The 25,396-nt window shown below is 45.2% G+C and overlaps 1 protein-coding gene across 7 annotated transcripts in view; it reads left to right on the forward strand.

Moving 5' to 3' along the window:
- The first annotated feature begins 9,288 nt into the window (after window positions 1-9,288).
- The window catches only part of GYG2 (glycogenin 2), a 58,758-nt gene continuing 42,650 nt past the window's right edge, over window positions 9,289-25,396 (forward strand). For 2 of the 7 annotated variants that reach the window (XM_009234564.4, XM_054544280.2), the window contains exons 1-3: window positions 9,413-9,521; window positions 10,613-10,747; window positions 23,619-23,760. In XM_009234564.4, coding sequence (XP_009232839.2) covers window positions 10,741-10,747; window positions 23,619-23,760 — 149 coding nt within the window. In that variant the 5' untranslated portion in view covers window positions 9,413-9,521; window positions 10,613-10,740. Of the gene's footprint in view, window positions 9,632-10,612; window positions 10,748-23,618; window positions 23,761-25,396 lie in introns of all 7 variants that reach the window. The other 5 variants (XM_009234563.3, XM_024241542.3, XM_024241543.2 and 2 more) reach the window with 5 other exon arrangements.

Genomic DNA, 25,396 nt, shown 5'->3' on the forward strand with positions numbered 1-25,396 from the left:
CTGTCAAAAAAAAAAAAGATGTCAGTGATAATGAGTTGTTTATAAAGATAGAATTAGAGTTCCAGGGATGACTTGGGAGGTATAGTGTATTATAACCCTTACCATGTGCCCGTCAGGGACTGGTACTTAAAAGTCAAAACAGTAACTGCAGAATTTCAGGGGTGTACAAAGAGAGTCTCTCAAATAGTGCTCAGTTATTAGTTCAGCGATGGTCAGTTTGTGCATAGCTATGAAACTAGCTAATCACGGTAAAAAGTGTGTACGCCTATCTTGTAGCATTTAGTTTCCCAGCAGGGCCATGCGACACCCAGTGGACATTTCTGAATTGTACATTCAAAAAAATATTACCACTGGCTGCAACATTTTTTTCATTAAACATAAAAGTTAGTCTTGGGGGTGTCATTCAATGCCTTTTCTGCTTCCTTCAGAATTATAAAGGCTTCCGCCACAACTTTGATCTGAGCCCAGTTATGAACTTCATACAAAGCTACAGAGAGGAGCCTGTGTCTGTTGAAGAAAGGCTCGCAAGATCCCATAGTAAGGGGAGAGGAGAAGGGGTAATGAGGAAGAAAGGCAGCTTTCCAGGGGCTGAGTCCAGAAGACCAGACTTGTCAGAGAACGGAACTAGCTTGCCCAATCTCAGCCCACGAGAGAGTTTCACACCACGTGCTATTCTGGTTCCGAACATTGAGCACTTGGGTGACTTGGAATGGCCTCCATCTAAGCTACATCTTTCCCCATAGTTCCAAATATAAATGCAATGCATTCCCTGGGTTCCTGCCAGCCATTGTCACGTTTCTGCTTCACAGCCGTCTCCTCCCTGCCCCCCGTCCTATTCATCTGCCCCTTGCTAGACAGGTGTTCATGAACATGACTGCTTGTTTAGGAATAGCTGGGATGTAGACATGACATATGGAAAGAGAAGCTGCCAATTTTTCCCCAACCAAAAATGAAAACAGTGCTTGGACCTAACAAGCATAGAACATTTGATCCAATAGCAGAGCTGGTGGGAAGGCTGGGGGCAAAATCTGACACTGTCCACCATTGGCCGTAGACCAAAGGGAGGCTGCAGGGAGGTAAGATCATTTCAATCGCAGGTCCCCACCCACTACGAGCACTTCCTCACCCACATCCTCTGTTCTAATCTTTTCTCTCTATCTCTTATCAACTTCCAACATATGATAAAGTATCACCTTTTATTGTTTCTCTCCTGGCTCCATCCCCACTAGAATGCAACTGCTACAAAGGCGTGGATTTGTCCCCAGTTTCCAGAAACATGACTGGCATGTAGTAGATGCTCATTAAAGACTTATTTATTTATTTATCGAGACAATGTCTTGCTCTGCCGCCCAGGCTGGAGTGCTGCAGTGTGATCATGGTTCACTGCAGCCTCAAACTCCTGGGCTCCAATGATCTTGTCACCTCAGCTTCCTGTGTAGCTGGGACAACAGGCATGTCCTACCATGCCTGGCTAATTTATTTATTGTTTTTATAGAGACGGGGGTCTCACTGTGCTTCCCAGGCTGGTCTGGAACTCCTGGGCTCTAGTGATTTTCCCACCTTGGCCTCCCAAATTGCTGGGATTACAGACTTGAGCCACCACGCCTGGCCCTAAAGACTTATTAAACACACGGGAAAATGAATGAATGAAGCCCTCGTTCAGGCCACAACTTTAATAATATTAAAGAGGAGATATTTTCTTTTGGTATTCTAGCTAAAGACTTTTGGGATGAGATGGATAGGGATATTAACAAATGTGTGTGTTTTTTAAAAATATACATATTATGAAATAAAACATCTGGAAGACCTCCATAACTCAATGAACCAATATTCTACAAATGACCCACGTGTGAAGTGGCCGAATCATGAATGGATAAAAGGTTTGTCTGAAGCTTAAGATAAACCTGTGGGTTTTAAATTTGTAGACTTTAAAAATTCAGTGATAGGATTTCAGATTCCACACTAGCTTATCTTTGAGAAGCTATTGATGATCAAGTTTTGTCATCAAAGGAGAACATTCACAGTTATTTGAAAAGATTACTAAAATACTTTTTCTAACTATGTATCTTCGTGAGGCTAGATTTTCTTCATCTACTTTAACCTGAACAACATAAGGAATGTTGATCTGAGAAACTGGTCGTCTCCTCATAAGTCAGATATTAACAAGATTTGTAAACACGTAAGACAGTACACTCTTCCCCTATGAAAATTTTTCTGTTTGAAAAAATATATCCCATTTTTCATAAAATTACGTTATTTATGTAAAATGTAGTGGATTTATCTTTAAAATTATTAAATAGTCAAAAACATCATTTTAATTTCAGAAAATACAGAAATATTAATTTTAATTTATTACAGCATTAAATTTAATGCAATGTAATTTAATTACAGAACATGTAGACATTTACAATGCACAAAAACAAAAGTTCCTCTAGGCCCTTAATCATTGTTAAGAGGGCAAAAGAGGCAGGGCGCGACGGCTCTTGCCTGTAATCCCAGCACTTTGGGAGACCGAGGTGGGCGGATCACCTGAAGTCAGGAGTTCGAGACCAGCCTGGCCAACATGGTGAAACCCCGTCTCTACTAAAAATACAAAAATTAGCTGTGTGTGGTGGCACGTGCCTGTAGTCCCAGCTACTCGGGAGGCTGAGATAGGAAAATTGCTTGAACCTGGGAGGCGGAGGCTGCAGTGAGCTGAGATCATGCCACTACACTCCAGCCTGGGCAAGACAGAGAGAGACTGTCTCAAAACAAAACAAAAAAAGAAGGCAAAGGAATCCTGTGACCAACATGTTTCACAATTTCTGCTCGATTTTATAAATGATGGCACTTTCCCCCTGAAATCTCTGCAGTTTTATCAATCTCCCTCCCTGTCTGGCCACCTCAATCCTTTTCTATCTCTGCCAACTCAAAATGGTTGAAGCAATAAAGACAGCATCTGTAACAAGATGTACTTAGATTCAGGACCTCTGGGATGGGTCAGTTTGAGGGCTTAACAATGTCCTCCAGTAGCCAGGTTCTCTGTGTCTTGCAGTCCTGTGTTTCATAAGTCATCTGCCCATTTCACTCATGGCAGAAGATGGCTGCTGTACCTCCAGCCATCACAGCCTCATCCACTAATATCCGGAGGCCCAATTAAGATCATTTCCTCCCAGATTTTCTCTTTAAGAGCAAAGACATTCTTTCAGGAATCAACCCCAATTCCTCATCCCTGATTTACACACAGCCCCTAGCTAAAAGTAATCAGGTGTAGGCCAGGCATGGCAGCTCACACTTGTAATTCCAACATTTTGGGAGGCTGAGTCAGGAGGATCACCTAAGGTCAGGAGTTCAAGACCAACCTGGCCAACATGGTGAAACCTTGTCTCTACTAAAAATACAAAATTAGCCAGGCATGGTGGTGGGCGCCTGTAATCCCAGCTACTTGGGAGGCTGAGGCAGGAGAATCGCTTGAACCTGGGAGGTGGAGGTTGCAGTGAGCCAAGATCGTGCCATTTCACTCCAGCCTGGTCAACAGAGTGAGACTCCCTCTCAAAAAAAAAAAAAAAAAAAAGCATGAGAAAGCATGAAGGAACCCTGGGAAAAAATACAGGCTCCACCAACAATAGGGAGAAATGATGGTTGACTGGGTGACTGGGTAGCCAGTAGCACATGCTGCAAATCATTTGCTTGTTTTGTGTCATGTTGTTTGCCAATGTAGTTCTTTATATATTATATATTATTATGTTACTCTTTACCAAAATATAAAATATTGAGATGTAATTGTAGTTGTGACCCACACACATACATGTAAATGCATGTTCTGTGTATCGCAAATGTGTTCTCTCATTCTGTATTTGTCTTAAATTCTTAGAACCTTTGTCACAATCATGTTGTGCAATCAAATAGCTTGGCACAAACATCTGTTTTGTGCCTTCTGAGTTTGATTTTTTTTGTTGTTGTTTGAGACAGAGTCTTGCTCTGTCACCCAGGCTGGAGTGCCGATCATGGCTCACTGCAGCCTTGAACTCGCAGGCTCAAGCAATCCTCCCACCTTAGCCTCCTGAGTAGCTGGGACTACAGGCGTGTGCCAACACTCTCAGCTAATTTTTTTATTTTTATTTTTTGTAAAGATGAGGGGAATCTCACTATATTGGCCAGGCTGGTCTTGAATTCCTGAGCTCAGGCGATCCTCCCACTTTAACCTCCTGAGTAGCTGGGACAACAGGCGTGTGCCAACACTCTCGGCTAACGTTTTAAAAATTTTTTGTAAAGTCAGAGGGATCTCACTATATTGGCCAGGCTGTTCTTGAACTCCTGAGCTCACGTGATCCTCCTGCCTTTACCTCCCAAAGTGCTGGGATGGCAGGCATGAGCCACCATGCCCAGCTGCCTGCTGGGTTTCAATCCTTCCTTTCCCAGCACACATGTAACTTTAAAAAGGTCTTGTAACTAACACTCCAATAAAGTTGTCCCAGGCGTATAAATGTCTTGACGTTTTCTTCAAATGCCTCCCTAGGAAAATTGGCACACACCTATTCCTGGCAACAGGGAGGAGAGAAAGGTTTACTCCGAATGCACCCATGACAAAGCTTACCTGCTGCCAAGTTCTCCATGGCTTCCTGGAGACCAACACACACAGGAACAGAAGCCCGGCAACCCCCAGGGGAAGATGCCTCCTCTGGGTTTAAAAACGGAGCTACCCTTTTGCCTGGGGATCATGAGCATTGCCTTGTGACTTAGTGCCTTATACTCTGCTTTCAGAGCACCAATTCTCAGTGGAACGGGAGAAACAGGCGGGTGAGGAGGGGTGGGGTGATTTATGGGGCAGAGAATGGTGCAACACCTACCCTTGTTAGTGTTGGGAGACCGAGGCCTCCTCCATGCCCTAAACATGCTGTTTAAACATCCCCGCAATTTCGCCAACGTCTCTTTCTCTCTGGCTGCCTCAACCCTTTTCTATCTCTGCCAAATCCATGCTCCACCCTCTCCAGCCCTCCTGGCTCCAGCTACCCCTCCCCAACACCCTCAAATCTCGGAAATGCAGGCAGTGCCTCTCAAGCCTGGCTGCGCATTAGGAACTCCTGGAGGCCTGGTTCACATAGTGGGGTTGGAGGAAGCCCCAAGACGCAGGGTTCTGATTTCAGAGTTCAGATGCCTAAGAGTGTGCATGACACAGTTTCCCAGGTGATGCTGATGCTGCCGGACCAGGACTGAGCCTGCACATCTCACCCCGAATTCAAAATCAAAAGATGGGGTGAGGGTTCTCAGCAAAACGCAGTCTGAGATTCTATTTTGGAGACCCCTGTTCCAGAGAGAAGAGCAGTGCTCCTGACACTTGGTGAGTGGGGCCCAGAGACGCTGCTCAACACCCTGCGGTGCACAGGATGCCCCCCACAGTCATTCAACTTAAATGTTATTAGTGATAAAGTTGAGAAAGACTCTATCTATTGTCTATCTATGTATCCATCTATCCACCCATTCATCTATCATCATTTATCTATTACCTATGTATCATTTATCTATTATGTCTATACATCTAGCCATCCATCATCCATCATCATTATTTATCTATTATCTATCATTTATCTAATATCTGTCTTCCTGTCTATCTTCTTCTTCATCATCATCATCATCATCATCATCAATCTCTTATGTATTTATCTTCTATCTCCATCTATGTATCTAAGTATCAATGTATCTATCTATCATCTATTTATCACCTATCTCTCCATCCTATCTATCATCTATCTGTCCATCCATCCTATCTCATCTATCATCTACCTATGTATAATCTATCATGTATCTACTGATCTATTTATCTATCCATTATCTATCTATTTATTTATCATCTATCTAAACAGTGGCTCACAGCCTAAGAATGATTCTGCCCCTGCTCCTACCAGGGGACACTGTGCAATGTTTGAGGTCAGTTTTAATTGTCACTACTGGAAAGTGTGCCAATGGCACCTGGCAGATGGATCCCAGGGATGCTGCTCAACACCCTACAGTGCACAGGACAGGCCCACCTCCGAGAATCCAGCCCTGAATGCCACAAACGCCTTGGTGAAAAACTCCAGTAGTAACTTCCATCTAACCTTGGGAAAGGGATCAGGTTGACAATCACATCATTCTGAACAGTCCAGGAGGCAGGAGCTGTCTGAGTCATTTGTAAATGCACCTCTTGTTAGAACTCTCATAAGACCCTTTCCCGTAGGAGGATCCTCCCTTACCCAGAGCAAGAGCACAGCACTCCACGGTTTCCCTGCTGGAGCAATAAGAAGCCAACACAGGCCCCATGGAACGAATTGGCAGCACGAGGCTGTGCAGACATCTGGCGACTACTGGAGCCAACAAGCAGAAAGCATAGAAGCTGGGAGAATCTCCCCTTCCTTGCACAAGAACTGAGACTTCCTTGGAGGGGCCAGCTTCATCCTGGCATTTCTCTTCTTTGGGGCTGGCATCCAGAGGATAGAAAACTGAGGTCGTACTGGCAAAAGGGGCTCTGCCAGGGCACTTCTTGGCTCCTAAGGATTTCCCCAATGCCTCAGGGGCTGGACGGATTTCAAAGTGGACCCCCTATGGAAAATGATACAGAGATTTCTCAAAGAACTAAAATTTTATCTACCAGTTGATCTAACAATTCCACTACTGGGTATTCACCCAAAGGAAAACAAGTCATTATATCAAAAACACACCTGCACTCATATGTTTATTACAGCACCATTCACAATAGCAAAGATATGGAGTCAACCCAGGTGCTCATCGACAGGTGATTGGATACAGAAAATGTGATTTATGTGTATAATGGAACCATATTCAGCCATGCAAAAGAATGAAATTCTATCTTTTGCAGCAACATGGATGAAACTGGAGGCCATTATCTTAAGTCAAATAACTGAGAAAAAGAACGTCAATTACCACGTGTTCTCACTCATAAGTGGGAGCTAAATAATACGTCCACATGGACATAGAGAGTGGATTAATAGACACTGGAGATACAGAAGGGTGAGAGAGTGGGAGGATGGTGGAGAGTGAGAAATTACTTAATAGGTACCATGTACACTATTCAGGTGACGCTTACCCTGGAAACCCAGACTTCACCACAACTCAGTATATCTATGTAACAGAATTGCACTTTACCCCATAAATTTACACAAATAAAATAAAATAAATCAGTAAAATTGAATATGTCAACCTGTTTAAAACAAACGAATGCAGAAAAAAACATGTTGTAATAACATATAAAAAAGTAAATAAAGATGCCTTCTTGATGCTTAATATGCCCTGCAGATATCTTACAAAGCCCCAGTAGTCATGAGTTAAATTCTTGCATGTAGCCTGCTGGAGGTCAGAGATAGCCTCCACTGTTTATTTACAGCTCTGGGCCCATCTATGAAGTAGAGCTAAAAACACCACCGATACCTGTCCCCAAGGCTGAGGTGATGCAGGAACAGCCCTCAGCACAGTGCCTGGTATCCACAGACCATCGATCATCCTAGGTATTAATCTAGATCAGGAAGGCCTGACTGTAGCTTGCATTGATCGCCATTGACAGTTTCGGCAAGAATCTGGGTTCCTTTGCTGTCTCTTTCGGATGGACACGTGAAGGCTCTTCTCCAAGAAAGTTCACGCATTCGACTCATGCACTCATACATGCATGCACTCACACAATCATCACTCATTCCACTCATGCACTCATACATGCATGCACTCACACAATCATCACTCATTCCACTCATGCACTCATACATGCATGCACTCACACAATCATCACTCATTCCACTCATGCACTCATACATGCATGCACTCACACAATCATCACTCATTCCACTCATGCACTCATACATGCATGCACTCACACAATCATCACTCATTCCACTCATGCACTCATACATGCTTGCATTCACACATTCATTGATTCATTCACTTAATTCACTCATGCATGCATGCATTCACACTTTCACTTATTCATTCATGCATCCATTAACTTGTCCATGCATTCAATTCATTCATTCAAGCATACATAATACATTAATTCCTGAAGTGTATGCAGTCTTCACTCATTCACTCGTGTGTGCATTAACACACATGCTAGTTTGTTCAGCTCATTCATGTACTCATACATATTTATTCACTCATTCATTCACCCACATATTCACTTGTCATGTATTCTCTTCATTCACTCACACACACATTCATTCCTGTATAAATGCATGCCTTCACGTGCTCATTCAATCCTGCGTGCATGAATTCACTCACTCATGCAGGCGTGAACTCACTTGTTCACTCACTCATTCATGCACTCACTCATGCTTGCACAAATTCGCTTATTTACTCATTCATACGCTCACTCACGCAGGCATGAACCCACTTGTTCACTCATTCATGCACTCATGCATACGTGAATTCACTTGTTTACTCACTCATACATGCACTTATACATGCATGAATTCACTTCTTAAGTCATTCATGCACTCAATCAGGTTTGAATTCACTTGTTCACTCATTCATGCACTCACTCATGCAGGCATGAATTCGCTTGTTTCTTCACTCATGCAGTCACTCATGCATGCATAAGTTCACTTGTTCACTTATTCATGCACTCACTCATGTATGCATGAATTCACCTTTCACCCATTCATGCACTATGCATGCATGAATTCACTTGTTCACTCAATCATTCATACATTCAACTCATTCATTCACTCATTCATAGATTCATGCCTTCATGCATGCATGCATGCATTCACCTATATTTTCCACACACACCTCCATTGATGCATCTATCTCTAAATTCATTCATACATGCATTGGCTCATTCATGCCTTCAACTCATGCATTCACGTGTGAATGCATTCATTCCCTCCTTGGCGCAAACATTGATTCACTGGTTCATTCATTTTCTGGCCCGCTCATTCATGAGTAGTTGTTTGTTCATTCACGCCTCACATGCATTCACGCATACATGCACTCACCGCGTGCGTACAGCCACTCGCTCGCTATGCATTCAACAGCTGAAGCCTGAAACACTCATTTATTCTCTCTTTCGTGCACTCATTCATTCATTCATTTACGCGTGCAAGTATGCGCATGTGCATTTTTCATGCATTCGACAAGATCGCGTATAAGCCCTGCCTTCTCCCTCTGGGAGGCTTCCAGAGCAGCCTCCACTCGGGCTGCGCGCTGGCCTTGGGCCCAGGGCCTTAAGTCATCGCAAACATTTACTTTGGGGCCGGCTGATTAAAGGTTAAATGTCCAAACCTAGAAACCGCCAACTGCCGAAGGGGCCGCGGCGGGCGAGGGGCGGGGAGCGGGCGTGGATCGCAGCCCCTGGCGGTTCCCGGGTCTCTCTCCCCGGCAGCCGGGGCTGGACACCAGGCGGCGCGCGGGCTTGCGGGCAGGGGCTGCAGGGCGGAGGAGAGGACCCGCGCCCGCGGGGGCTGGGCGGAGGCGGGGCCGGGCTTCCGGACAGAGGCCAATCGCTGCCCTCGGGGCCTCCAGCGCCGGCTCTGGGCAGAGGCAGCCAGAGCGCAGAAGAGGTGCGGGGGGCTGTAGGGGCTGCAGCGGACCGTGGGCAGTGGAGGAGGCCTGGGCGCGGCGGGGGGCCGGGGGGCGCAGAGGCTGCCCGAACGCCTGGGAGGTCTCGAGGGTGGGTGGCGTACAGCGGGGCGGGGGCGCAACCCAGAGGCCGAGGCTGGGGGCTGGGGGAGGGGCGCCGGACTGGAGTGCAAAGGAGGGGCGAGGGGCGCAGAGGGCTGGAGGTCAGAGGTTGCCCAAGCGCGAAGGAGGGGAGGGGTGCGGGGCACGGGGGTAGGCCAGGAGCGCTTAGGGGTGAGTGCGCCGAGGCAGGGCACCGAGTGTTGGGGAATACAGGCCGTCCAGGCGCGGCGGGGTGCGGGGAGACTGAGGCTGCCCGAGTACGGAGGACAGACGGGGGCGGGGGCGTAGGGCTGGGAGGCTTGGGGAGGGGGGCGCGGGCCCAGGGCAGAGGCTGCGGGAGCGCGGGGTAAGGGAGAGGTGCAGAGCGTGGAGGGGGCTCGGGGGCGCTTGGGGAGGATGGGCGGCAGGCCGGGTCGGGGAGGAGGGGCGGCGAGGGGCGGCGAGAGGCGCAGGGGTAGGCCGGGGGGCGGCACTGGGGTGACGGGGGAGGGGGCACCTGGCCGGGGGACGCGGGCAGAGGCAGCCCAAGCTCGGAGGAGGTGCAGATACTGGGGTCCGGGAGCGCAGGGGTGGTCCAGGGAGTGGAGAGGGGTGACCGGGGGGCGCCAGCTGGGGTGGAGGAAGAGGATGCCCAGAACTCTAAGCAGGTGCGCGGGGCGGCGGGGCAGCTGCTGACACCGCTGACGTCGGGTGGTGTCCCGGGGGCGGTGTCGTTGCTGGGCGCATGGGTAAGACGCAGCGGGGTCTCAGATGACTGTGGGGAGGACAGGGGGTCAAGGGGCCCCTGGCCAGAGGTCACGAGGCTGACCTGGAGCGCCAAAGAGGAAGTGCGGGGCGTGGGGGTCTCAGGGGAGTCGGGGGAGGCCGGGGCCCCGTGGGGCGCAGGTGACATGGAGTGGGTAGGAGGCCGGGGGTGACACCGCGGGGCCTGCAGCCGAGGATGTCGAGACACCCACGCTGTCGCCCCCAGGCCTGGAAATCCACGCGGCTTCCCGAAGACGGCGCCTCTGCTCTGCGGGTTCGTGGCGAGGAAGTCCACCCACTGCTCCCGGGCGCAGGTCTGCAGGTCCGCGCCCACTGCCCGCGGCGCCACTGACCATGTCGGGTGAGTAGCTCAAGCTCCTTCATTTCAGCCTGCCTGTTCCTACTGGCTTGGGTGAGAAATTGGTCTGCACTGGGGAGAACCCCACTTTGACCGCAGGATTGCCCCAAACCCCGAGTCTCCCCCTCACTGCCTCGCCCAGGTCTCTCTGGGGCTGGAGGGAATGGAGATACCAGCCTCAGCAGCTAGGAGGGGGTGATTTACAGCAAGTGAAGGGGGCCTTGGGATTTCACGTTTCCTTTTGTAAAATATAGTCCTGAAACTTTCAATGGGCTTGTTTCTTGGGAATAGCATTGAACTGCCTGAGACTGTCACTGCCTGGAAGGCCGATGGGAAGAAGTCTGTTCTCCTGAAATGGCCCTAAAGCTCTGGGAAGAGGCTGCCTTGAGTTCTTAGAACTCAGACCACGGTTTTAATTTCTGTTTCCAGTACAGATACAGGGATGGCCCGGCTTGGTGGCTCAGGCCTGTAATCCCAGCACTTTGGGAAGCTGAGGCGGGAGGATTGCTTGAGGCCAGGAGTTTGAGACCATCCTGGGCAACATAGGGAGACCACATCTCTAGGAAAAAAATTTAAAAATCAGCTGGGCATTGCGGCACCTGCCTGTAGTCCCAGCTACTAGGGAAGCTGAGGTGGGAGGGTCCTGAGCCCAGGAGTTCGAGGCTGCAGTGAGCTGTGATTGCACCACTGCACTCCAGCTTGGGTGACAGAGTGAGACCCTGTCTCTAAAAAACAACAACAACAAAATAAGAATTCAGGTTAATCCTCCTGCAGGCAGAGGGCTGGCTGGCAGGAATGGCAGGAAAGGCCTGCCCCCCAAGGACCGGTGAGCCCCATCTCTCTGCCCTTGGGTTTTGTGGACATCAGATAGACTGGTTGACTTAAGAGGCCTAGATATGTGAACATAGAGTGTAACCTCGTCCCATAAGAAAGATGCTGGTTCTATTTTTTATCATTAAATCATTAAGACACCTCCATCTTGTACCAGACCACACTGGATCATTCATGAGTGCATTTTATGTATTTATTTTTAAATGTATATTTTTTAAATTTTGTAGAGACAGGGTCTTGCTATGTTGCCCAGGCTGGTCTTGAACTTCTAGGCTCAAGCAGTTCTCCTTCTTTGGCCTCTCAAAGTGCTGGGATTACAGGCATGAGCCACCACGCCTGGCCATGAGTGCAATTTAAAACACACAAACAGAACAGATGACTTTTTTATTCAGAGGAGAGATTTGGTAAATCACAGAGCTGCTTCTCTCCTGTTTTTTCCCACTCTGGACTTAGAGACGAAAATTGTTGGGGCAGGGATCTTAAGGGCTGTTTTCATGAGGTGTACTGGAAGAGTCTGTTCCAAGGAATTGCAGAAAAGATTCTCTGTTCTAGGGACGCGTTTGGAGCTCTCTAAAGTGAAAGCCACATGTTTCCCCAAGCCTGCTAGGGTCTGTATAATAGCAGCATTCAAGACGGACATTCGCATACATCTTGGTCAGCCTCATGCCAGAAGAGAAGACTCAACTCTTTGCAGAAAACAAAAACCACCTTTGAGTAGAAAAGGGCTGAGAAGGAAGTTGCTAAGGTTATTCTGAGGGGTGATCAGAAGATTCCTTGAGTGCAGGCGGGCAGGCAAGGGGTAGAAAGAAACTGTTGTCACGGATTCATAAAATTCTCAGCCACTGTAATCTCCAGGCTGGACTTGATTTTGTGACAATGTCTCTCCTTTTTGTGGGCTGTAGTGCAGTGACAGGTTTTCTTGCTGTTTTTCTACTCCGTGCTGTTGCTGAAAGTGTCCGCCGCAGTGGCACGTGGAGTGGAAACTCCCTCTTTGAATGCAGTAGCATTGGATAATTGTGGATGTTCTCTGGCGCCGCACCAGGACTTGATCACCAGTTGTTTCTTCAAGGCAAGGCGATGTGGAAGCTAAGCCCTGTCAATCGATGTTTCATCTTCTGTTCTATTTCAATCTGCTGGTCTGTCTTTGCACTTTAGATGGGTTTTACAGTGTCCTGGATGGGAAGTGGCTAACCTTCAGGAGGTGCACATTTTTGTTCCAAAGCAAAAGTCTGAGTCTCGGATCCCTTGTTGCTGGAGAGAGCTCTTGTGCCAACTGGTGTTGTCTTGTCATTGTGTGACTGTGGTCAGTATTCCCCCCACTCTAAACCAAAGAGAGAAACAGGGTATCCAGTAGTTCCATAAAACTCTCACTCTAAATGCAGCCCTGTCTGCATTCTCTTTTGGGTTTGAGATCAAGGTAGATGTGGGCAGGGCTGGTTTTTCCTGAGGCCTCTCTCCTGGGCTTGGTCCTCACAGGGTCTTCCCTTTGTGTGTGTCTGTGTCCCAATCACCTCTTTTTTTTTTTTTTTTTTTGAGATGGAGTTTTGCTCTTGTCGCCCAGGCTGGAGTGCAATGGTGCAATCTTGGCTCACTGCAACTTCCACCTCTTGGGTTCAAGCGATTCTCCTGCCTCAGCCTCCCGAGTAGCTGGGATTACAGGTGCCCGCCACCATGCCTGGCTCATTTTTGTATTTTTAGTACAGATGGGGTTTCTCCATGTTGGTCAGGCTGGTTTCGAACTCCTGACCTCAGGTGATCCACCTGCCTTGGCCTCCTAAAGTGTTGGGATTACAGGCATGAGCCACCGCGCTCGGCCTAATCTCCTTTCTTATAAGGACACCAATCCTATTGGATCAGAGCCCACCCTAGTGACTTAATTTTATCTTAATCTCTTCTTTAAAGACCTCATCTCCAAATACAGTCACATTCTGAGGTCCTGGAGGTTATGATAGTCATATATGAATTTTGAAGGTGCACAATTCAGCCCATAATAGGATAACTCATTTATTTGAATACTACTGTGTTTTTCTGCTGGGGCTGCCATAACAAAGTCCCACAGACTGGGCGGCTTAAACAACAGACATTTACCCTCCCACAGTCCTGGAGGCTGGAAATCTGAGATCAGGGTGTGGGCAGGGCTGGTTCCTCCTGACGCCTCTCTCCTTGGCTTGTAGATGTGGTCTTTCTCTGTATCCCCACAAGGTCATCCCTCTGTGTGTGTCTGTGTCCTCATCTCCTCTTATAATGAGGCCAGCAGGGCTACTGTATTAGAGCCCACCCTAGTGACCTCATTTTACCGTAATCACCTCTTTAAAGACCCCATCTTCAAATACAGACACATTCAAAGGTTCTGTGGGTTAGGGTTTCATCCTAGGCGTTTCAGGATGGGTTATCATCCTTCTATAACACCCATTAATCATAGTGTTTTCCCCGAGGTCCCCATGAAGAGCTATAAAGCCAGCACACGTGGTTATCAATCAATGATCACTCTGCCATTTCTCTTAGTTGTCACTGAGATCCTCATGAAGAGATTAAAAAAACCAGCGCACATCGTTATCAATCATTGATCACTTTGCCAGTTGGCTTAGTTGTCACTCACGTCCTGATGAAGAGATAAAAAGGCCATGCACATGGTTATCAATCATTGATCACTCTGTCATTTCTTTCAGTTGTCACTGAGATCCTCAAGAAGGGGTAAAAAACCAGTGCATGTGGTTATCAGTCACTGATCACTTTGCCATTTCTCTTAGTTGTCACTGATGCCCTTATGAAGAACTATAAAACCAGCACAGGTGGCGATCAATCACTGATCACTTTGCCATTCCTCTGTGTTGTCCTCTTCACCTTGCTTTGGGCCAATTCACTTGCATCATCCTTTTCTCTAGACAGCCAGAGGGCCCTCCCTGGCAATGGAGATGAGACCTTCTTACAGGTCTTGGAACCCTCAAATAGCTCCTCATAAGCCTCAGGATAATAGAAAAGGCTGCATATCACCTTCGTCATCTGGGCCCTCTGACCCCATCTCTTCCTGTGGGTCCTTGTTCTCCAGCTGCTGTTGCTATGCTGTGAGGAATGCAGGATGCAGCATGCAACCTATCATCTCCACTTCTGGCCTTGGCTGGTGGACTTTTTCTGCCTCTTCCTTCTTTGCCTTATTATTTTTAGTTCAGTTTCTTATTGGAGACAGGAGACAGTAGCTATTTTGAGGGCTTTTGTTGGTGTTGGAGTCAGAGGTGACCTCAGACATTTAATTAATCATTGAAGGCCCGGTTTACTTGTTTCTGAAGCACATCTCTGTGTTGGAAAGGGAATTAATGATAGCGCATAGGTATGCCCCATCTAGACACTCCTGGATGGATGGGAGCCATATTCATTCTTGTTTATTGATCCACTGATTTCTTGATGGATAAGTTCTTCCTGGCCATTTATCCCTGAGCTTGGATGGTGCCCTTTCAAAAACTGCTGCCAGCCATAGGACTTACCTTGCAGTATTGAAACACCCATTTCTTAGGGCTGATGTTTCTCATGGAGCTGTGGGTGTCTGAGGACAGAGCTTGTACCTTGTCAGCTGCTGGGCCCAGCACCTAGCAGATTCTCGTGCCTGGGAATTGCCTGGGACGTGAACCCACAGTGAACGTGTAATGCACTGAGAGCACGTCATTAGGCTCACATAGACATCTTCTGCCCCTTCACCTTCTTTGTCTTCTGTCTCCAGCTTCAATCCTTCACTCTTTCTCTGAGCAGATGCCCTTGTGTGTGCAGCTTATGGCACAGCACTGTGGACTGGGATAAGCAGTGTCCCCCATAAAACTCATGTCCCCCCAGAAGCTGTGAATGGGACCTGCGAACCCAAAAGTATCTGAGACAGGTCTCAATCAATTTAGAAAGTTTATTTTGCCAAGGTTAAGGACATGCCCGTGACATAGCCTCAGGAGGTCCTGACAACATGGGCCAAAGGTGGTCGGGGTACAGCTTGCTTTTACACATTTCAGAGAGACATGAGACATCAATCAATACATGTAAGATACACATTGCTTTGATCTGAAAGGGTGGGACTACTTGAAGCAAGGGGGTTGCGGGGGGTGGTGCCAGGTCATAGATAGACTTTTAAATGTTCTGATTAGTCGAAAGAGTTATTATCAATAGAAGAGAATGTCTGGGTTATGATAAGAGGTTGTAGAGACCAAGGTTTTATCACGCAGATGAAGCTTCCAGGTAGCAGGCTTCAGAGAGAATAGATTGTAAATGTTTCTCATCAGACTTGAGGTCTGTGTGGATGTTTACGGTGGTTATAGCTTCTCCTGAATTCCAGAATGGAGGAGGGTGTGATGAGGCATGTCTGACCCTCTCCTCATTATGGCCTGAACTCGTTTTTCTGGTTAACTTTGGAATGCTCTTGGCCAATTAGGTAGTTGTGAGGCCTAGAATTTTAGTATAGATTTACAGACCTTATTGGGAAATACGGTCTTTGCAGATGTAATTAGTTAAGCATCTCAAGATAAGATTATCCTGGAATATTTGGGTGGGCCCTAAATCCAACGACAGGTGTCCTTCTAAGAGATAGAAGAAGAGACACAGACACAGAGGAGGCCATGTGGAGTTGGAGGCAGAGATTGGAGTAATGTGGCCACAAGCCCAGGGACATCTGGAGCCACCAGGAGCTGGAAGAGGCAGGAAGGACACTTCTCTAGAGTTTGGTTTTGGAATCCTGGCCTTCAGAACTGTAAGAGAGTAAATGTGTGTTGTTTAAGTCTCCCAGCGTGTGGTACTTTCTCACAGCAGCCCCAGGAAACTCATTCATGGGTTTGCTAGGGAAAGGAGACAGCGATGAGCCCACCAGTAAGCAAAATGAGCACAGCAGGTAAGATGGCACAAGAGATGAAAGGTCCTGTGTCATAGGAGATGAGGGACTGTGATGAGAAGGGTCGTCTTGGGGAGCAGGGTTTGCAGGAAGATCTCTGAGGGATGGGTGGTTTTTTCCACGGCCACCATGTGCTGGGAGAAGAGCGAGTTCCAGGTGAGTTAAGGGAGTGGTAGTAGCCCCATGGTAGTAGCACACATCATAGGACGTGCTTGAAGACCCAGAGGGGTTGAGCTGGACGTGGGGACTGAGTGTAGGGGATGAGATGACCAGCAGTCTGGACCCAGCTTACATCTGCAGACAATGAGAAAACCCTTGGCGTTGGGTTGGCTTTCAGGACAGCTGATGGCTTTCACTGTGTGTTGGGGGAGAAAATGTGGTTTTTAAGGACCGAGGAGACAGATAACAGGGACCAGAATCTACAGGGTAGAGCAGAGAATGCAAAGGAGGGAAGTTGTGGCTCAGGGTGGTTGATGCAGAGACCCATTTTAAATGTTTTCTAGTCTGGTGTGGTGGCTGGCTCACACCTGTAATCCTAGCACTTTGGGAGGCCAGGACGGGAGGATTGCTTGAGGCCAGGAGTTCCAGGCTTCAGTGAGCCGTGATGCTGCTGCTGCACTCCAGCCTTGGTGGCAGACAGAGCAAGACCCTGTCAAAAAAAAAAAAAAAAAAAAAAAAAAAAGGCCAGGCACAGAGGCACACCTGTACTCCCAGCACTTTGGGAGGCTGAGGCAGGTAGATCACCTGAGCCCAGGAGTTCGAGACCAGCTTGGGCAACATAACCTGTCTCTACCAAAAATATTAAAAAATAACGATGTAGTGGTGTGCACTTGCGGTCCCAGCTACTCAGGAGGCTGAGGTGGGAGGATTGCTTGCTCTCAGGAAGTCGAGGCTGCAGTGAGCTGAAATCATACCACTGCACTCCAGCCTGGGCAACAGAGGGAGACCTTGTCTCAAAAACCACCACCACAACAACATAACCGAGAACCCCAACATTTTCTGTTGTGCCTCTCGGTTAAGATCTCAGGTTAGTTATGCAAGAGTAGAATGTGGGATTGGAGGCAAGTGGACTTCTCCTTACCCCAGAATTCATGTCATAAATGCTCAGCACAGACGAGGCTTCTGGGACTCTTGGGGAGACCTAGGAGGTGGGTAATAGGGATCTGAATCTACCCGGTGGAGCTCATGACCCAGGTCAGATGATGCCAAGTTTCATTTTATACATGTTCTGTTCTTCCTCTCCGCTCCTTAAGAGCGCAGGTCAGTACGTGGGATTGGAAACAGTGGACTCTTCCTTACTGGGGTATAGGAGTTGGCACGGCAAATATTCTGCAGAGCTTGCTCTTGCGGGACCAAGCATCTAAATAGCAAGGTCTAACCTCAGTCATCTGTTTCTGGAGGAAAATCCCAAAGCATGGCCTTTGGAGTGTGATTTAGCCCTCATTCTCAGATTCAGTGGTGAAGTTCAGAGGGGAACCAATCCCTCTGAGCATCTTGAAGGTGGACAGAACAGCCAGCTCAGGAGGAAATCTCAAAACAACGCCCCCCTCTCGGGAGTTCTCTTACCTTTGTCATTGTAGTTCCTAAAGGATGCACTCCTTTTCCTTTCTATTCTTTAATTCACAGCGTCATTAAACATGGTTCCTCAGATTTCAATAATCTATACATTGGAGATCACAAAGAAATCTTAATATTGCCAATGAAAGGCTAAAAATTGTAAATGGCACTTTGTTTTCAGTTTGACATTACTTTGCTGATGATTCTTTTCATAATATATATGATTTGATTTACCTTATTTTTTACTTTGCCATCTGCTTTGCAATTAAATGCACACACACACACACACACACGCACACATACACACACACACACATTTTCTTTTTAAAGACAGGGCTCTGCTCTGTAACCCAAGCTGGAGTGCAGTGGCACAATTATATCTCACTGTAGCCTCCAACTTCTGGGTCAAACAATCCTGCCGTCTCAGCTTCCCAAGTAGCTGGGACTACAGGCATGTGCAAAAAATATATATATATTTTAAATTAAATGAATACAAGTCCATTCTCAGTATGAAACACATACTGAAATAACTGCCCGAGAAATGGTATGTGGTAGATAAATGTGCAGCAGATGTGCTAATTGGCCTGGGTATAGAAATTTAGCTATTTGGTCTGGGTATACAATTTTAGGTTGAGGACCATTGCACTCAGAGTTTAGATATGGTGGTTTGTTTTAGTGTCCACTATTCGTGATAAGAAGTCTCAGTCTCATCCTTAATAGGATTGACGTGTATTTTTATTTTACTTTCATTTTCTTGGCATTTTCACGATGTTCTCCTTAGCCTTGGTGTTTTTAAATTCCAGGAACATATTGTCAGGAAAAGGACTGTTGATTTTCTTTCTTTCTTTCTCTCTCTCCCCTCCTCTCCTCTCCCCTCCCCTCCCCTCCCTCCCTCCCTCCTTTCCTTCCTTCCTCTCTCTCTTTCTTTCTTTTTTCTTTTTCTTTCTCTTTTGCTGCATACTCTCTGGGCTTTTTAAATCTAAAGACTGACTTTCTGCTGTTGAGAACATTTCCTGTTTAATTTCTTTGAAAACTTTTCTTCTCTCTGTTTTTTTTTTTTCTATTCTCTTATTCTGAAACTCATGTTGGTGAACCTTCTGAATCATTCCTGTAGGCTTCTAGCTTTCTGAAATTTTCCATTTGTCCCTTTATTCTACTTTCTGGGAGATTTCCTCAATGATGTTTTCCAAACCTTCTGTTATTCCATTTTCATTTCAGCAAATCATATTTTTAACTTCTAATAACTATTTCTTATCCTTGGAGTGATCTTTTCTATAGCATTTGATTCTTGGTTTATAGATGTATCCCTCTCCCCCTAATCTTTTGAAAGAATACTAATTGGTGCAGTCAGAATTTTTATGTCTGCCTGTCTGTTCCTTGAATTTCTATTCCATGAACTGTCTGGTATTTCTGGGGTTCTTCCCATTTCACCCCATAACTTTTCAGTTTTCTCTTTTGTGGTGAAGGTGTTTTTCAAATACCTGATATTATCTACATGTATAAAAATGAGGAATGTCAGTTGAGCTGTGCCCACTTGAAAGGGTTGCCGACTTGTCTGAATTTGTCAAGGTTATTCTATAGGTTGAGAATTCCACTTCTATGTGATGGTAATTATTTTTTTCTTGAGCTTTTTGTTTCCTTTAGAGTAGATCCTATTATCTGATTTTGCCCCTGGTGATAGGTATATTTGGCCTCTGAGAATTCTGCAGAATTTCAGTGACTTCTCCAGTTTCTCTTATTGGCTGACGGTTTTCTCCTGCCTCTTTGTTGGCTTGGGGTTCACACTTGCCTTCCTTAGCACACTTTTTAGTTTTTTCTCCTTTTATCTCAGAAGGAAGGAAAGAGAAACTAGGAGCTCCCCATCCACCATCTTTGCTTGGAAGATTCCCAGTTTACACTTTTAATTACGTGATTGAATTGACAAAAATGGATGGACCTTGAAAACATCATGCTGATGGAAAGAGGTCAGACACAAAAGGCGCTTGATTCCATTTACATGAAATATGCAGAACAGGCAAATCCACAGAGATAAAAAGTGATTGGTGGTTGTCACAAGCTAGGGAAGGGAGAAAGGGGAGATAGTCCTTAATGAGTGCAGGGTCTCTTTTTGTGGTGATGAAATGTCCCAGGATTAGATAGAGGTGGTGTGTGTACAACATTGTGATGAATTGTGTTCTTTACAATGGCAAATTTTATGTCATGTGAAATTTACTGTGATAAATAAAAAGGAAATATAAAATTATTCCATTTTCAAAAGGCTACATAGTGTTTGATTCCATTTATAGGAAATATCCAAAATACGAATGTAGAGATAGAAAGCGGACTCATGGTTGCCAGAATGGGGAGTGACTGCGTAATGGGTACAGGGCCTCCTTTTGGAGTGATGAGAATGTCCTCGGATTGCCTGGAGGTAGTGGTTGCACAACATTGCACATGGACTAAATGCGAGTCACTTGTGCACTTTAAAATGGTTTGTTTTATGTTATGTTAATTTCCCGTTAATTTTTTGAGAGTTTGCATGGAAAGGTGAAGCTCTAAGCAGGTCGTATGTTTAGGTGTGGGGATACCCATTATGCTGCTTAGAAATATGTTCACACTTAGGGCTCAACACTAGGGGTTCTACTTGGTAATTCTTTCTGCTTCCACACTCTTTCAAGACATGGGTCAGAGAAAACCTGGTGAGGACGGGGTAGGGGATTGGATCTCTGGCTCTGTTTTGGGCATTGTGTGATTTTCGAGGTCTGTGGGTGAAGCTCACACAGTACCTTTACCTTGGCCAGCTCTGGGCTTTGCAGATGCCAGTCCCGAATGCCTGCTTCCTCTCCCAACTCTGTCCTCTGCTTAGAGAAAAAGAGCCTTACAGACAGCTGAATGGGTCCATGACAGCTACGCCTGTTCTTGGGAAGTAATTTTGATCAGAGCTCAGGCCTTTGGAAATGTCTAAAGAAGTAGTAATCACCATTATTATCATTTTAAAGCTAGTAACTAAGAAAACTATAGATAGATTATAGATAATGGTGGTAGAGATAATTTATAATCTATAGACAGTAGGTAGACAGGTAGATGATTGAAAGATTGATAGATATAAATAAGTAGATACATAGAGGACACATATATGATAGGTAGATGATAGGTATAGATAGATGGATGGCTAATAGAAAGATGGTAGGTAGAGAGATGATGGAGATAGATAGATGGATGATAGATGAGATATATAGATGATAGATAAATAGATATAGATGATATATGATAAATAGATGATAGAGATACATGGATTAGATAGCTAGATAGATAACAGAGATACATGATAGTAAGATAGATAATAAATAATAGATGTGAAGAGGATTGGTAGATGATAGGTGGACAGATGGATGGATGGACTGATAGATGATAGGTAGATGAATAGATAGATAATGGATGGATGGATAGATATATGATAGATAGATAGATAGATAGATGACAGAGATAGATAGATAGATAGATGGAAGGATGGATAGATAGATGATAAAGATAGATAGATTATAGTAAGATAGATAATAAATAGATGTACAGAGAATTGGTAGATGATGGATGGATGGATGGATGTGTAGATGATAGATAGATAGGGATAGATAGACGATGGATGGATATATGACAGATGGATGGATGGATGGATAGATAGAGATAGATGATAGTAAGATAGATAATAAATAATAGATGTGCAGAGAATTGGTAGATGATAGATAGGTAGATGGATGGATGAATGGATGGATAGATAGATGATAGCTAGGTAGATGGATAATATAGATATTATCCGATGATAGATAGATGATGGATGGATGGATAGATAGATGATAGATAAATAGATGAATGGATGGATGGATGGATGGATGGATGATGGATAGATGGGTAGATATGGACTGATGACAGGTATCTTTTGTTCTACAGAATTAAGTTGTAAAGTTTGCTGTCTGTAATTTTCACTCCCAATGGAGATGTCAGGAATTCTTGTTCTTTCTTCATTCAAGGGTGGGGAGGAGGAGTCTACAGGAGCAGCTGTAACGGGCACACTTTGGAATTTACCCCACTGGAATGTAAAGGTCAAGGAGGCAGCCCTGTGCCACACGTCTGGGACACTTGTGTTTGTTATATTTAGTGCGAATTGTGGGTTGGCTTTGCTTGGAGTGCTGCTTCCGGGAAAGGCACTGTGGTCGCCTACATGCTGAGCATTTTAATTTCCATAGACAGTACACTGGGCTGCACACTGCATGGGACTTCTTGGCATTGCTGGCTGCCCTCCTGACTGTTGTCTTTCGCCTGGCAACAGGGGCTTGGGTGCCCAAGAATCAAATGGTTTAAAAGTCATTACCAAAGTTAACATCAGTCTTGTGCACAGAGACTTAAAACTGCTGTAAATTATATCTGCTGTGAGAGTTCCTTCCTCTCATATTGAGGCATTAGGAAACTGAGTACATTCTACCTAATGAAATGATATACTTTTCCTTATGTTGTCTCTACCGCCTCATACATCCCTGAGTTGAACTTGAAGTCTTTGTAAGAAATGGTCTGTCCAGAATTTAAATAACATGTTTGGCTGCTTCTTTATGGAGCATGATTCTTTTCTTTTCTTTCTTTTTTCTTTTTTTTGGAGACAGGAACTCACTCTCTTGCCCAGTCCGGAGTTCAGTGGTGTGATCATGGCTCTTTGCAGCCTTGACCTCCTGTGCTCAAGTGATCCTCCTGCCTCAGCCTCCCAAGTAGCTAGGACTATGGGCATGCACCACCTCGTCTGGCTAATTTTTTTTTTTTCCAGTACAGATGAGGTCTTGCTGTGTTTCCCAGGCTGGTTTCAAATTCCTGAGCTCAAATGATCCCCCTTTTTCGACCCTAGCACTGGGATTACAGGCATGAGCCACTGCACCTAGCCCAGAGCACAGTTCTTTTGAGTGAGTTGGGTTACATCTTTGCTGTAACTCAGGTCATCAAGCCATCACTTCCACTTTTTGCCTTTTGTTTCCACCTGAGATCTAAACACTTTGGGTGAGTTTTCAAGAGTCAAACACAACATAAAATAAGGGATAGTAGCTATGAGTTTCCATGGCATTGCAGCAGCAGGAAATGGGCATAGCAGTTGGGTTGACATTGTCCCTTGTTTAAGGTTCCTTCATACTCCTCCTGTGTTTTGTTTTGTTTAGAATGAAAGGAAGCATGTATGCGAATTAGAATACTGAATATTCACTATAAGTTGTGATTTTTTTTTTTTTTTTGAGACAGGGTCTCACTCTGTCACCCAGGCTGGAGTACAGTGGTGCAATCACGGCTCACTGCAGCCTCAAACTCCCAGGCTCAAGTATCCTCCCACCTCAGCCTCCCGAGTAGCTGTAACTGCAGGCCTGCCACCACGCCCAGCTAATTTTTGTATTTTTCGTAGAGACAGAGTTTCACCATGTTGCCCAGGCTGGTCTCGAACTCCTGAGGTCAAGCAATTCACCCACTTCAGCCTCCCAAAGTGTTGGGATGACAGGTGTGAACCATCACGTCTGGCCCAAGCCATGAATCTTGGGAGAGGAGAGGAGGTGACTATGGCCCCGTCACCCCTGCTGTCCCTCAGGAGTGTAACTCTGGTGTTTCTGTTGATTTTCACAGTGACTGATCAGGCTTTTGTCACACTGGCCACCAATGACATCTACTGCCAGGGCGCCCTGGTCCTGGGGCAGTCACTGAGGAGACACAGGCTGACGAGGAAGCTGGTGGTGTTGATCACTCCTCAGGTGTCCAGCCTGCTCAGGTAAGGCTCAGAGATGCGGCTTGTGCCCAACTGGGTCCTATAGAAGGAGGGTCACCTCTCCCCCAAGAGGTCCTAGGAGTTATTCTGACGACTGACTGCCCTTCTTCACAGGCCTGGATGGCCGGCAGTCATGATGGGCATGTGATATTTGTAATGAACCTTCGAATCATGTGAAAATATAGGCGTGTGATCGGCTTCACAATACTTTAAAAAACAATACTGGGTTTGGTTACAGTTCATTCTCCCAACCATGGAAACTGAAAACTCAATTCTTTTTTGTTTGTCTGTTTTTGAGACAGGGTCTCACTCTGTCGCCCAGGCTGGAGTGCAGTGGTACCATCTTGGCTCACCGCAACCTCTCCCTCCCGGGCTCAAGCGATCTTCCCTCCTCAGCCTTCTAAGTAGCTGGGACCATAAGTATGTGCCCCCATGCTTGGCTATTTTTATTTTTTGTATTTTTGGTAGAGACAGGGTTTTGCCACGTTGCCTAGGCTGATCTTGAACTCCTGGACTCACTCAGTCCACCTGGCTTGGCTTCCCAAAGTGCTGGGATTACAGGCATGAACCATGGCGCCCAGCCAAGGAGTCTTTTTTTATAATTTCCTAATTCCCTTTGTCTTTAATTCTCAAATAAAGCAAATACATAAATAAATGCATCTAATGAATAAAGCATAAGGCTTCTCTTAAATGTCATACATTATGTAAGCAATAATCTTTTTCTTTCATCAACCATGGACCACTTAGAAAAATTGATTTTATACAAATGGGACGAGGAGGCATTTAATATGGTAGATGTAGCAGGAATTGAATGTCATATTCTTTGACAATGAAATAATAAATCCAGACATTAATAGCTAAACTAAAAAGAGAACAAACAAAGAAAAAACCAACCAGTGTGTCCTCAGACGTTTTAAACTGGAAGTTTTAAACTAAATAACTCAATCTGGGTACAAATGAAAGCTTGAATTCTGTGCTAGTTCAGAAAATCACTGCAATGTGAGTGCTACCTATACAAAGCAAAGACAGCAACTACAGTGGTACAAGAAAGAAAATTTAAATCAGTGAAGAAATTTTCCAGTTCAAATATGTATATATGTATATACATATATGCGTGTATATGTGTACATATATACATGCATATGCGTACACATGTACATGCATATATGTACATATATACATATATAGTACACATATACATGTATATGTGTATATACATGTATGTACACATATGTATATACATGCATGTGTATATTATATATACATGTATGTGTATATATTTATGTATACATGTATGTATTTATACATGTATATATATACACATATGTGCATATATTTTTATATACATGTATGTATACATGTTCAACTATATATTTTTATATACATGTATGTATATATTTTATATACATGTATACATGTAATATATGTTCATATATTTACACATACATGTATGTGTATACATTTACACATACATGTATGTTCATATATTTACACATACATGTATGTGTATATATTTACACATACATGTATGTGTATATATTTACACATACATGTATGTGTATATATTTACACATACATGTATGTGTATATATTTACACATACATGTATGTGTATATATGTATGCGTGTATATACATGTA

The sequence above is a fragment of the Pongo abelii genome, chromosome X (assembly GCF_028885655.2).
Source record: "Pongo abelii isolate AG06213 chromosome X, NHGRI_mPonAbe1-v2.0_pri, whole genome shotgun sequence".
In the NCBI taxonomy this organism is placed as follows: Eukaryota; Metazoa; Chordata; class Mammalia; order Primates; family Hominidae; genus Pongo; species Pongo abelii.